The following is a 14,401-nucleotide window of genomic DNA, read 5'->3' on the forward strand; positions in this document are numbered from 1 at the left end:
TTTTAATAAGCTAGGTATGTCTTACTTGATGGAGCAGACTGATTTTTTGAGGGCAGCGTAATCCACTAAATACCTTAATGGAGCTTGGCGTCATTTAAATTAAAGAGGTCCTTTAAAGATGGTTAAGAGGAATTTACTCTCTTTCTACACCTATACAAGAATACATGATGTCTTCACCTCAGGGAGAGACTTGCTTGAAGTACAGAAAGCACACAACAGAAGAATTTCCTTTTACGACCACAGCATAAGTTTAGTGTGGGCCCTTGGAGGTACTTTATTCTTCTGAAGGTATATGGAAGACACGCAAAGGTTTACAGCAACGCAGAGGTCTGGACCACACTGTTCACAAGAAGGGCTACTCTTAAAGCCACAGTGCAAAAGCCACCTAAAGACCGTAGAAAAAGGAAAAAGGCTCCTAAAGAGAAATTGCTTAAGGAACTGTGGACTTATAAGTGCAGGACAAACTGAATAACACAAGCAAGGAATTGCAACAATGTAACCACATCAAGAGCCAATTAACCATACTCTAGATGAACCAAACAAAACACATTTTCCTCAGGTGCAGACAAAACCTTTTGGAATAGATCAATCATGCTGGGAACATTATGTCCAACAGGCTCAAGGTGAACCTCACCCGTAAACACATAGAAGAACTGAGGAACAACGAGGGAACGTCAATATGAAAGGAAGTAGAAACACTGATTCTTTGGGAAATTCTACACCCAACTCTACGCTAGCTAAGGGAACAGAGAAATGGAAGGATGGCCAGTGCTATCGGTTGTCACTACCAGTCCCCAGACTCTCTGTGACTGTGGGATGATCACAACCACTATCAGACTGATAAGGCATCCTCATCCTCTTCAATTACAGTTAACTCTAAGCAAATCTGATATCCTTAACCTCACACTCGGACCGAAGATGATAACTGGGCAAAAGGAGCAAATTCCAATCAAGTGGGTGCATAAATTGATTAAGAAATTAGGGCTATACCTCTGTCTCCTTTTGTGTATACTGCAGTACCATTGGGCAACATATTCTATTTCAGTGGACCAGTCAGCAACTAGCAAACCTGTGATAGTTCAAGTCTATAGGACCTTCAGTGGTTGCCAAAGGGAGAGAGGCTGCACAATCTCTAGCTTTGCAATATCACGAGTGCCATATTCAAAACATGGAACCAACTGCTAGGAACACCAGGAGTGAAAACGCACCCCTCACCTCCAACCCCTATTCACTCAAATGCTTAGTTTACAAGCCTACATGCAGTGGGTCTCCGGGGATGGACATTGGGAAACTGTCCAGTTCAAACTGGAATTTCCAGCGTTTAAAATGACCTAAACAGAGACCTAGAAATCCCTCACTGGGTCATGCACCCACTTAGCAAGCAAGCTGATGTCATGGTTTCGAACATGGGAGAAGTACAGAAAGTTATGTGCTGGCACTAGGGTGAAAAAGACACTTTGAGAAACATTTTGAGAGAGTAAAGACCAGGCGAGCACCACAAGGTCATGTTTCAGTGTTACCAAATATCACAGAGATCTCACACCATTTTCTCTAATCACACTAGTACGTGCGGGAGATTTGAGGTAATGGAGTACTCTTTTCTTCATATGTGATGCTTCCATACACATTTTTTATCTGCAATGGTTGCAGGTGGAAGTTTTTGACAAAGATAGAAAACCCTTACGGATGATAGATTTTTTTGTAGTCTTTGTATGTGATAGACATTGCCAAGCTTCCTTTCCCTTAACTAGTTAACCATCCAAATCAGGGTAAGAAGGCTACCTGGTGGCGGACTTGAAATGCCACTATGGCAAAACATTTAGTTAACACTTTACTGCAGATTTTATGCCGAAAGGTAAAATTGTGAATAGATAATGCTTTGCCCCACCATAAATGGAAGATGCTTTCAATTACTTAAAAGAATCAGGATATGAAAGTATGAGCCCTTGAGGTTGAGTGACTCTGGAAAGTCACCTTCTTGCAGAATGGGATCACGTACTGCAATACTGCCTTCTTGAAATTTATGGTATGCAGGTATGTATTCAAGGACCACAAATCTGATTTGGGACACAGTGTGCTATCCTTCTTTGATATTAAGAAGCACATACAGTAGACTCCATTACCCTTCTTATGCAATGACCCTTCTTCCATTGCTCTTTTGCTTAATAGTGAGCAAATCTATTCCAGCAATAATGGTATATTGTTTGTTCACTTTTTTAATGATGGGGCCAGCCTGGTGAGTCCAAGGGATGCCTTTATTAGGGTTCTGGAGTGCACATGTTGCTGCAGATGTGCGTGTGCACAGAGTGGTTTGTCAGCTTTGTTGTCCTGATTCTGCAGCACCCCCACCTCATTTCATTCTACCATCATTACTTTGTTTTATCGATTTCCTTTTGAGCTCTTCTGAATCATCCTGAAGAGGACTAGGTTGGAGATAGGGTTTTAGGCACCCTGACATCCATAGGCCTGATAGAAGAACTCTGGACAGCCATGGTCTCTTTACACCGCCCTGAACGAAGAACTTCTCACAGTTAAATACAGAGCAAAATGTGGAAAATGGATAAAGTTGAAGGTCAGCTAAAGTGTTAAAAGGTCTACTGCACTGCATACTAAACGTTTGAAGTCTGTCTTAGCAATCTGGGGGAGAAGTCAGAGGAGGAGGAGATTGGAAATTGAAAAGGAAGATGAGAGGGAAAGTGCAAGAACAGTAGGGGATTTAATATCTCTGAATCCCACTTATTGATTCATTCTGCAATAGGTGGTGAAAAGGTGGTTGCAGCTGCATAAACTATGTTCCACAAATAGTTCTCAAATTCCGCATGAAATGGACCCAGCAGCTCAACCTTTAGCTTCCGTGTCTGCAAGCCCTCCCCCTGAGAGACAGTCCGGAATCCTGCTATTAGCAGTGTCCAGTCCTGTAGGAGGATCACACTTACAGGGCAAATCTTCTGGTTTGCTTTTTCCTTAAACGGAAAGCCTTACCAACCAATCTCATCACACCTGCTTTTCTAATACGGGTGTTCAGAACATCTGCTAAATTTGGTGGAAAAGAAAAAGTACGAAATAGTAGGGCTTTGCTTAGAGCTATTTGAAAAAAAGAACATAGAGAGAGGAGGAATTGAACACTAACAACAGACAATAAAGAACAGGAAAACTATATGACGAAGACAATATAAATTCAATCGCTATCACTAAAGAAGGCAAAGACATAAAGCCCATATCCAGAGAATGTTCAACACTCAAGGTTGCAACAGAAAAGCAAACCCTTTCCCTTTCCAATAGACATCCTGCAAAGAACAAAGATTCTGCTACATTATTTTGAGCAGTAATGAGTCAGAATCCAATGTTTCAATATCATTGGTCAACAAAAGTTCCAAGATTGGAAACAGAGTCTTTGAACATGTCATCACTACCTTTTTTCCTATGCCAAAGTATGAAAATCTTATGCAAATAAAAAGAAATAGGCCTCTTTCAGTTGATCAAAATCTTAGGGCTCTAATCAGTGATTAACAAAATATTCCAATTATTAATGTCCCTAAATGCTTAAGAACATAAACCTAGGATGCTCTTAGGCACATCGTATTTAGGTGTGTAAGAGACAAATCTGGGCCAGAGGCAGTATGGCGACAGGATTTGAAGCCCTTATAGTGAGTTCACATTCTCGAATAGTCCATAAATGACAGTATCATTACTGGATGAAGAATTTACCCGAAATCTAGGGAGAAGCAGAAGCTTGGAAAGAAGGTCCTCTTCATTGAAACTCATTATACAACTTGCTCCTATGTATTCTCCAGTCCATCCACAGTCATGAATGGAGAGCCTAACAAATATAAGATTAATACACTCTTGCTTTCCTTTTTGCTCCCTTAGTGTTCAGAAACAATAGAACCAGTTGTCACTGCAACAGATGCTTTTTGTCTCGTACCAACATTTTTTGTCGTGTCCATCCTAAATTTTGAATACACTTATAAGACCAGTTTTTTATTAACGTTCTATATTTCTGTTTCAGGTATTTCATAATTTGTATTTATCATTTATATTAAAGAGTTAGACAGCCGAAAGAGCGACATAAAATTCAACTCTGTTCATTTAACACTTTTGGAAGATATATTTGGGGGTAAGTGTATGAACTCTATGGAGTAGCCGTGCTGCACCATTAACAGTATCCACTTCTTTGATGCCTCTTGCTTGAACTCCTGATGCTATTATCACAGCCTTCACGCACAGGTGCCTAGAGATATGGGAAATGGCACAGGGTCACTGAATGGATGCAAGGGAAGCTGTATGTGAATTGGAGCCATTTTGGTCCATTAAAACCCTCGTCTTCAAAAGGATTATTTGTATGTGAAATGGATTTATGGTTTGTGCTGCTGAAAAGATTGAGTACCTTGGTAGGCTTATTTTTGGGGGAGGGGTTTCTTGCTGTGTTTGGTGCCTTTTTTGGTGGCCGAAGGGCATCCATTAAGCTGGCAGTTTTGGTGTCTTTCTTAATGTTTTTACAAGCCTTATTAACATATGGACCAAATAAACAGGCCCCATCGAATGGTAAATCTAACAGGTGCTGCTATACCTCAGGGCAGAACATAGAAATATGAAGCCAGTTTCGGTCACTTAAAATAGAGCTGGTGTTATTCTGGCAGCATGTCGTACATGCAGCATCTACATAACAGCCTACAACATGTTTTAACATTATTTTTCCAGATCTACATTTTTTCACCTCTTCTGATGTTTTTAAGAAAGATGTTGGAGGAAAATGTCCATTTCTTTCCACTTGCAACTATCATAGACGGAGGAGTATCTGGAGTTTGAAATGCACCACAGCATTGCAGCACCCGCTGGTACCTTTTTCCATGCTGCATGAAAACCACACAGTTAGGGCAGACGTGCCCTCTACAACAAAGGCGATTTTGTGGTGCAGCTTTACATTTGTGTTCTACTTTAGGTGTTATGATGTGAGTTCATGGGATTTTTAAAGTTACCTATCTAGTTTATAAAGACTACCTACATAGGTACATACTGAACTGTTCTCTCTGTTTAGATGTTTCAATGAGGCAACTGTTCTTCTATTGTTCTATGGCAATTATTACCCAGTGCTACAAAGCAGGTAATTAGATTACTGCTTGACATGCAGAAGTTTCATTGGGAAGTGATGCCATAATGGGGTATTCCTCTAGAATTTCTTCCTTATAGGACTCCACATAGACCCTCATCAGTAAGGCAGAATAGGGCGAGAAAATTCTCATTAGCTTAGGGTGAAATATTTACCACGTGGTAAAAACCTTATTTTTAACTTCAAAATGAGGCATTACACGCAGAATCGGTATTTAACACACAAGAATCTGCACTGTTCTGCCATTTTTGGGGCCTTTGCCATTCTGAATTGCGGCACATTTGACCTGCTGGAATCTAGCAAGGCAAAAATGCGAAGGTGTGATAATTATCACACAACTCATGATTCAGACCCCTGTGCAGGAGCAGAATGTAGTCCTTATCTTGCATGAGGTCCTAATAATTTGTTTAATGCTTCTACTGAACGTGGGGTAAGCTCTTCAAAAGTTTGGACCAAACCTACTCTTCATCTGCGTACTTCTGAGGTGGTGGCATAGATTAAGAATGTGTAGTAGGGAGTGGCGTGCACCAGTGTACAAAAGGGAACCCCCTGTAACAATGACGCGTATCTAGGGCAGGGAAAATTTACTACATTGCACATAAAACCCTGGCAACTCTACACGTACATTAACAGTCTCCTAACTAATTTGCAGGTTCAGAAAATGTGGGTCTACTTGTTGACAAATGCTTTATTAACAACCAACATTCAAAAGAGCGCAATACATTTGTTAAATAATGCTCACATGAGATCACGATTCCACAAGACATTACTGTATAAAATGCAATTTCATTCAACAACATTCTCATCAATCACACCATCATTCATTCAAATCACTCATTCTGTTCTTCACTCAATCCGTGTTTTTGGCAGAAACAACTTGCAATACCTAACAGGATAAGTCCTAGAAACTGGAGTTCATCAATGTCAACAGTGTAGACTACACATTCATGTTAGATAATTAATGCTCTGAATTATCTATAGCACAATTATATATTTTTCGTTACTATGACTAAGATTTCACACATAGCAACGTAAGGCTGCACAACAGTGGCTTGAGTTCTTAATCTTCCTATTTTATCGGTCTCTACATGAGTTACGGTGACATAGGTCCTTCATCAGGAAAGATACATCTAATTCATAGACTTATAGGTATCCGTCTTATTTTAAGTGATCCTCAAGACCAAACTGGTTTAGAAATTTGAGGTAAAGGGTTGTCTGCTTAAATACGCTCAACCACAGCAACACAATAGACTGTGTCTTGAGGGAGATTTAAAGAAATGATAACAGCTGGATGCAGAGGCCACAAAAACGAATCGCTCTGCATGGATATTTTCATATGTCCAAATCCAAAAACACTGGGGCCGGTCTCGGTCCTGGCCGGTGTGAGAGGTGAATAGCCTGCAAGATGGCTGACTAGCAGCGTTCTAAGCTAGCTCTGGCGGCCTCCTTACTTTGTGTCCTGTGTTGGGATCTGCTGCAGCGGGTGGCCTGGCATACGCCCAAGCAGTGGTGCTAGAGCGGCAGCCCAGGAGGTGAGGAGAAGCCCGGGGCTTCTGCTTCTGAGAGGGTTCATGGTGTGAGGGAGCCCGCTACTGGACTAGATCTCTGTGCCACACTGGCACTGTGAGCAGAGCATGGGGCCCCTTCCCCCCACCTTGCGGTAGCAGAGATCTGCCCATGTGCTGCTCCGGTAGGGGAGAGTGCTGGAGATGAGGTAGCTGAAGGAATCTGCGCCCTCCCCGCGAAGGCAGCGCAAGGTGGGGGTGGGACTATTTATCAGCAAATAATGGAGGGCAGACCTGCTGCAGAGCAAGCCATGTGATTGGACCTAGGGTGTGGCTGCTGTGACCAGTTAGTGACCTGGGAGTGCTACAGATAGTAACGGCTTCTGAGTCCACAACGTTGTACAGGCAAGTGGGAGCTCCCCCCTACTTTCCGGGCATTACAGGATGCATTCCTCTCACTGGGCTGTCGTGGACGTTTCGATGCACTGGACGGAAAGATAGGAAAGGTGAGGTCAGAGGTTTTCCTCTTGCGACAGGACTTACATAATGTATCTGCTGTCGAAAATAGGATCTCTGAAGGAGAGAATGTGGTTCAAGGGCTCCAGAAGGACAGGGCAGATGCCCGTGCCATAGCTAAAGATGTGGTTGGGAGCCTGCAGTATGCTGAAAATCAAGCCAGGCGCACCGATCTATGCTTTGTGGGCTTCCCAGAGGGTGTTGAGGGTGCCAACATGGAGGTGTTTCTGGATCAGTGACTGAGACAATCCCTCCTATCCGAACAGTTCTCCTTCCGTTTCGTTATATAACGCTCTCATAGGGCATTGGAGGGAAGCCTCCTTCCGGTGCACCTCCACGGCCCGTAACAGCATGATTTTTTTACTTCCTCGACCGGAATACGATACTTCAGGAAGTATGGTGCCTGGGTGACATCCTGGTGTTCCCAGACTACACAGGGGAGGTCCAAAGACAACGCCTTACCTTTGATTCTGTTAAAAAAAAAAGCACCAGGCCTTCCAACTACAATACATGCTAGAGTTTCCGTCGAAGTTCAAAGTCCTCTACTGGGGAAGTCGATATTCGTTCAGTCAGCGGAGGCATGGGCCTGGTTGGAGGAGGGCCCGTGGTTGAGGAGGAGAGATGGTGAGTGTCCGGGCCCGAGCTCCTTCGGGGAGGAGGGTGCAAGACTCAAGGGCTTCATGTCGATAAGGGGAAGATTGGGTTAGGCCTCCATGATGGGCCGTAGAGGGACTCCACTGCTGGACTCGCAGCAGGAGCAGAGACTGGAGATATCCTTTGACACTGAGTGCGAGCTGAGAGTGGTATCAAAGAAGACCGAATAGGACAGTCCACCGGAAGTTGTTTATCCTTACCCCAATGAAGGGGAATTGTCATCTGACTTGGATGAAGCACACCAAACTGGCGGTAGCAATTGCCAACCTGGAGCAGGACTGCTCCAGGCGATACTCCCCTGAAATAGACATGGTCCCAAACCCAGGGGAACAATGCAGCTGAGATAGCCATAGGAGTACAGACAGACCAGACTTTTCTTCGTCCCCTCGCCCCTCCTCCTCCGTGCTCTCAGGAGGAGCTGAGACTATTTTTGTATTTTGAGTATTGCTATTGTTTGAAGTTTGTGAGTTAGTGAGTGTTCAGGGGGCATTGGGCTACAGACCTCCTATTCTCTTTTTGTGTATAGTTCTGCTTAGGCAATGTGGTATTGCACTGGGAAGAGTCAGTGGGGGGTGGGCTGGGGGAGCTGTTCGAGGGGGCTGTTGTATTTTCTTATTATTTTCTGTTTCTATTGATTGTAGATGTGAGTCACAGACGTGATTGCTTATTTGTGGTTCTGGAGATCACCACCCGTAGGCACAGTACACTACTTTTACACCATGGCACAGTCCAGACACCTAGGGTCCTCTGGTCTTACAGTCTTAACCTGGAATGTAAATCGTCTGGTTAACTAAGTCAACCGTGGTATGGTGGCACAATACCTTGAAAGACTGCAGCCCAACGTGGTCCTCCTACATCTGCAGGGAACAGACTGTGGATTCCTGGGACGGGGGACATATACTATCCTGGCTCATGAAGAATTCTCTTCTGGGTCCAGGGGAGTTGCAATCTTGATCAGGAACCCCCCCTCTTTTGGGTGACTAAAACATAGTTAGTTCCTTGTGACAGAGATGCAGGGTGCCTGGGGAAGGACTGAAATGAGCTTGTTAAGCGCAAATCTACCTCCTCTACTACAGGCTCCTACCCTGGCTAAGCTAATCGAAACACTCCTTGAGTCAATCTTCCCATTTCATATTTTGGGTGGAGACTTCAATGATGTTAAGGTCCCAGACCAATCCAGGGCCCACCAAAGCCATGGCATTGGCACAATTTGGGGCTAGGGTGGGCTTATCTCACCTGTAGCAGTGAAGACACCCATCGGATGCAAAGTATTCCTATTTTTCCGGAACAAGGTTTACTCTAGAATGGATTATGTGTTTGCCCATGCAGGAGAGGTAGGGAAGGTGGCACACGCTAAATATGTGAAAGAATATATGACAAGCGGTCTGTCTGATCATTTGCCCTTGTTGGTTAGGCTGGGGCACCTTTGGAGTTGGTGGTCCTGTGAATGGAAATTAAACGCCTGGGACTTGCAAGATCAGGAGGTGGACAGGGGACTCCAGGTTCACACTGACTTATATTTCAGTGAGAATGAGGGCTCCATTTCCTCCAAGATCATCTGATGGGATGCATACAAGACTGTGCTCTGAGACTGGGCTCAGACCGGATAGAGCAGAAGAGAAGGGAAGTGGAAGAACTTGAGGATCTGGAGGCCCAAATCCTGGGCGTGGAAGGAAAGCCGGGGTCTAAGACTGATCCCCTTAATCTTAGGAATATAGCCACCAAGCATATTGAATACAGAGATAGGACACAGGAGGGGGCCCAAAAAAACATTATGGCTATGCTGCACCGTCTGTATGAGACAACGGATAAGGCGGGAAAGCTCCTCGCATGGCTAAGTAGACGTGAAATGGAGTCCTGTTGGGTGTACACCGTGGTAGGTCAGTCGGAAGATTTCTGTACCACTGACGTGAGTATAGCATAGGAGTTTGCCTCCTACTATAAATCGATTTAGAAGGCCCGGCCTCTTGATGATCCCAAAAGCATTGCGCGCTATCAGGCTGTAATCCCCACCCCAGTGCTGGACGATGAGTCCAGAGACCATGGAAGGGGAGTTAACATTAACAGAGCTACAGACAGCTATTGCTAAAATGCAACCAGACAAGACACTGGCACCAATTGGCATTCCAGTTGAGTTTTTCAAAAGCTAAGTCAGACAGCTGGGTCCACATATGCTGAACCTGTTCATGGAGGTGGCATACCAGGGGGCGTTGCCTGCATACCTGCCACTATCACAGAGATCCAGAAGGAAGGTAAGTAGAGGGACCGGTACAAATCTTATCACTTGGTTTCGCTGCTAAATGAAGAAGTCAAAATCCTGGCCACGATTTTAGCAAACAGAAGGAGCTGATGGACGGAGCGCTAAAACTTTTCAGACACTCACCCCAGTCACAGATCTGGGTTAAATCCATCATTGTTCTTTAGCTCACTTAGCCACCTCGGTTCAGACCCGGCTATATGCAAATCAGTCTTGACCCTGTGCCTCATGGGAACAGTCCAGCCTGAACTGCCAAGCCAGGTCTTCCCTGAACACGATTTTAGCAACATAGCTTCTGCAGGTTATTGCGGGCTCAATCCAGATTCATGCCCCGTAGATCCACATGGCTCAACCTAAGGCGCATGCACAATTGGTTGGCGACGGTGCAAGGGAGACAGGCTCCCTAAGTTACTCTCCGTAGAGGCCAAAAAGGCATTTGATGATGTATGTTGGCCCTTTGTTCAGCAGACGCAACAGAGGTTTAAGTTTGGCTCAAACTATAGAAGGTAGGTGGTGGTGCTGTATCACGAGCCAGTAGCAGTTGTTAGAAAGAATGAGGTGTTGTCATCTGTTTCCGATTGAGCAGGGTACTCGACGAGGATGTCCCCTGTACCAGCTCTTATTTGCCCTTACAGTGAAGTGCCTTGCCTTTACGGTGAGACTGCATCCAAATGCCTGAAGATTACAAATATCGGACATAGACTACACTGAGGAAAATATATTGCTCTATGCACACGACATCCTTTTGTATATCACTGAACCGGAAACCACTATTCTAGCGTTCTTCCAGGTTTTTGGGGAATATGGGTCGCACTCAGGATATGGGATAAATTGGAAAAATCTGTGCTTTACTCCCCACGAGGTCAGGTGGATCAAGCGTACCTCCCTCAAGGGTTGAGGGTGGCCTCAGATGGCTTTAAGTACCTGGAGATTTTTGTAACAACACAGAAAGAGCTCATAAAACATCAGGGCTCCTGGTCCATCAAAAAGGTGGTGTTCCTTTGCATCATTTTGAAGTTGGGAATTGCGAAGTTCCAACAATGGAGTCTCAGCAGCAACCTAGGGGGCAGCATTCCATGAGCCACTGGACTGCTAAGTGTATACTCGGCCTACTTAGAGCAGGACATCTATTTTTCTGCCGCTGGTTTGGCAGTCCTATATACAAAAAACATCAATGTCCCCAGGCACAAGGAGAAAACTCAATGCTAAGTGTGAATTTGTTTTGTAAAAATAAATTGCTACACTTTCTGAACGACAAATAAAATAATGGCAACCAGTCAAAATTACATGGAGGGCGGCTGATATTTAAGTTTTGCAAAAATGAAAATTCCACTGAATGCATAAAAGCATGTTCAACTGATCTCCACCATGACATGGTGCAACAGGGTCAGCAATATTTTAAATGGCCATCTTAATTTACCCCCCCTACTTGAAAAGGTATGTGGCTAAGGGGACCAAACCCTCTCCAGGCATTTTGAGTAGTTTTAAAGACTTTTATCTGTGGTTTCAAGCCTGTGGCCCAATAAAAGCTAGAAGTCTCTTTCCAGTTTTAGTTACCAAACAGTGAGGCAAAATAAAAAGCATATCCAGAGGGCATTTTCAGATGTACAATACAGACCTATTGTCTTGAGCTGAAACCAGGATTCCAAAAAGACCCTAACTACTACTCTCAACCAGTATGAAAAAGGTTGCTTACCAACAACAATAGTTTTGCTGCTTGTCACCATTATAGAGTCTCCCATGTACTGCCTGTGGTCAAGGTGTCATAACAGAATAAGGCCCTTTTGATACACACTTTTTTCAGAGTCAGAAAGGGCATAGTAAGTAAAAAGTCAACCAGTAGCATACACTTCCCATGGGGCATTCTGAAGCTATTTGGAAAATAGTCTGCAAGACTCCAGTTTTAGCACTGTCCCTCGGACACCACAACCAAATACAAATAGCAGCCATGATTGGTCTTCTCCTTTGAACCACACAGTGGCTTCACAGTTTGTATGGTGTCCCCAATGCTGAAGTAAAACTCAGCAACAAAGGTACATAAAGTAGAGTTGATTTGAAGGAACCCTGACAACAAGAAATAGGAATGCCTACCTCCATGACAAACTGTCCAGAGTAAGTTCCAGTCATTGTTGAGCTTTGTCCGGCTGCAAGTATACCAACTGCCCAAATGTAGAGAGCAGCAGGGCCGAAATAACATCCAAGAACCGCACCCTGATGATCATGAATGAAAGTCTTATATTAGTAAGGCTTCACACAATAAACACATCATATTCACTACAGCACTGCATTCTAAAGGGTCAACGGCATGTTTTAAGTGATTTAAGGGAATTTCCTCTTGTTTAGCTCTTTTACTGGGGGTGGGTATTTGGGGAGGGGAAGGGGTAAAATATTTGTAACTTTCATATCTATATAGAGATTTGAACATTGCATTAGACTGTAACACTGGGATCTTTCCAATAGTATTGTTTGCAAAACTGGCACTGGTATTTCCCATTGCGGTATTTGGTTGGAACATGTATGTTTTTAATATTTACAGAACAAAGGCTGGAGAGGGCCTGGTTTAGTTCATTACTTCATAAAGTGAAGAGACTAGTTAATGTTAGCGTCATAGGATTTATTGTCCATTTTCAACCTGAAAGTGTTTGTTTTTTATGGAAAACAGAATTCATAAACCTAATTAGATGGTATTAGATCATATTTGTTTTCAATAAAAGGACAGGTGGCAGACACAGTCCACATGCATTCAGTTTCTCGATTGTCACCCAAAACATCACACCTAGGAGAAGCTTAGTAAAATGACTGAATTAAATGCTTGCTGCTGACATCAATTATGATTAAGGCTTCCGGTTTTCCGTTTTTACGGATTTTTACAGATAAATACAGACAGAAAACAATGTGTTTTCTGTCTGCATTTATATTTAAAAGTGGATAAATACAGAAAATTGTGCTTCTTTTAAGTGATTCTCCATGCTTTCTTTCATGAATTATAGGCCAGCAGCTGAGCAGATGGACAGCAAGGGAAAATAAAAAACAGGATGAAATGTCTTTAACTAAAGGAATATGTTAACTTATATTTATGGTAGAGTGCTAATATCTACCAGTGTATGTATTGTGTAATATTTGGCAGCTTAAATAGCTAAAACATGACAGACATCAAAGTATGAGTGCGCGTCTGTCAGTTAAATAGATATGGAAATGTAAAGTTTTACAACTTTATTTAAACGCAAACACAAAATAAATATGGATAAATACAGATAAAATGGGCAATAAATAAATATGGATAAATACAGACGGAAATGGCCCAAAAATAAATACCATAAAACCGGGAGCCCTAATTATGATCTGCTGATAAAGAGTGTAGGATGCTGGACTTCTTTGCAGATTCCCCCACTTTTTACCCCCATTTGAACTGCTAGATGCAGGGTTTTCGACTGACAGTGTACTGAAGCCTGCTAATCAGGCTCCAGTGCCAGTGTTCTATCCCTCAAACACGAAATGTTTAATTGTAACCCAACTGGCAAGGACTTTAGCCCCCACGTAAGTCCCTGGGAAATAGTACCCGTGGTAACCCATGCATGGGTTCTAAAGAATGTCCCTATGGCCTGGAGCATGTCTTATGCCACCCAAAGGGACCCCCACAAAATCTACATGCAAACTTCCATTGCAGGATGCATTAATGTGTGCAATGCTCATACACTGCATGTACTATATATAAGTCACCCCTACAGCACACCTTAACATCCCTAAGGCAGGGTGCATTACATTACATGTGACGACATATCTGCTTGAGCAGATATGCCCGGTGATGTCTAGGTCTATTACTAGATATTGCAAGTGAACAGGGAAGCCATCTTAAGTATATGTACTAGGCACTGGTCATCACAAGGTCCCCAGCTACATAATGGCATCACTGAAAATAATGATGTTTGCTAGCAAACACCTTGTCTTACTAAATCCACACTGATGCCAGTATTGGATTTATTATGACATGCACCCAGAGGGCACCTTAGAGGTGCCCCCTGAAAACCTACCAGCCTCTTAGTGTGCTAGCTAAGTGGATCTTGCCAGCCTTCCATTACAGTTGCGTTTCTGACCCTGTGCAGGTGAAAGCCCATGCTCTCAGGAGGTCAGGAACAATGCCTGCTCTGGCAGAAGGGGTTATCACCTCCTCCAGCAGGATGGCTAGTTAATCTGCATACCAAGGCCGGGAGCTTCAAAGCCCCTGATGCCTTTGATATGAGACCCTGGCTTCCCTCAAACATGGTAGATGCCACCCCTGCTCTGATGCCCATTAGGCACCAGGATAGGCGGAAAATTAGCTATGCAAGGAGGAGTGTTGCACCCCCAGGCCAGTCGCCC

General features: G+C 43.6%; 1 protein-coding gene across 4 annotated transcripts in view; it reads right to left on the bottom strand.

Annotated features, from left to right (window-relative positions):
• SLC11A2 (solute carrier family 11 member 2) overlaps positions 1–14,401 on the bottom strand; it is a 358,374-nt gene that overhangs the window by 67,798 nt on the left and 276,175 nt on the right. For all 4 annotated transcript variants that reach the window (XM_078688843.1, XM_078688844.1, XM_078688846.1 and 1 more), the window contains one exon: positions 12,134–12,253. In XM_078688843.1, the coding sequence (XP_078544969.1) occupies positions 12,134–12,253 (120 nt within the window). The remainder of the gene's footprint in view (positions 1–12,133; positions 12,254–14,401) is intronic.

The sequence above is a fragment of the Lissotriton helveticus genome, chromosome 1_1, assembly GCF_964261635.1.
Source record: "Lissotriton helveticus chromosome 1_1, aLisHel1.1, whole genome shotgun sequence".
NCBI classification, from domain to species: domain Eukaryota; kingdom Metazoa; phylum Chordata; class Amphibia; order Caudata; family Salamandridae; genus Lissotriton; species Lissotriton helveticus.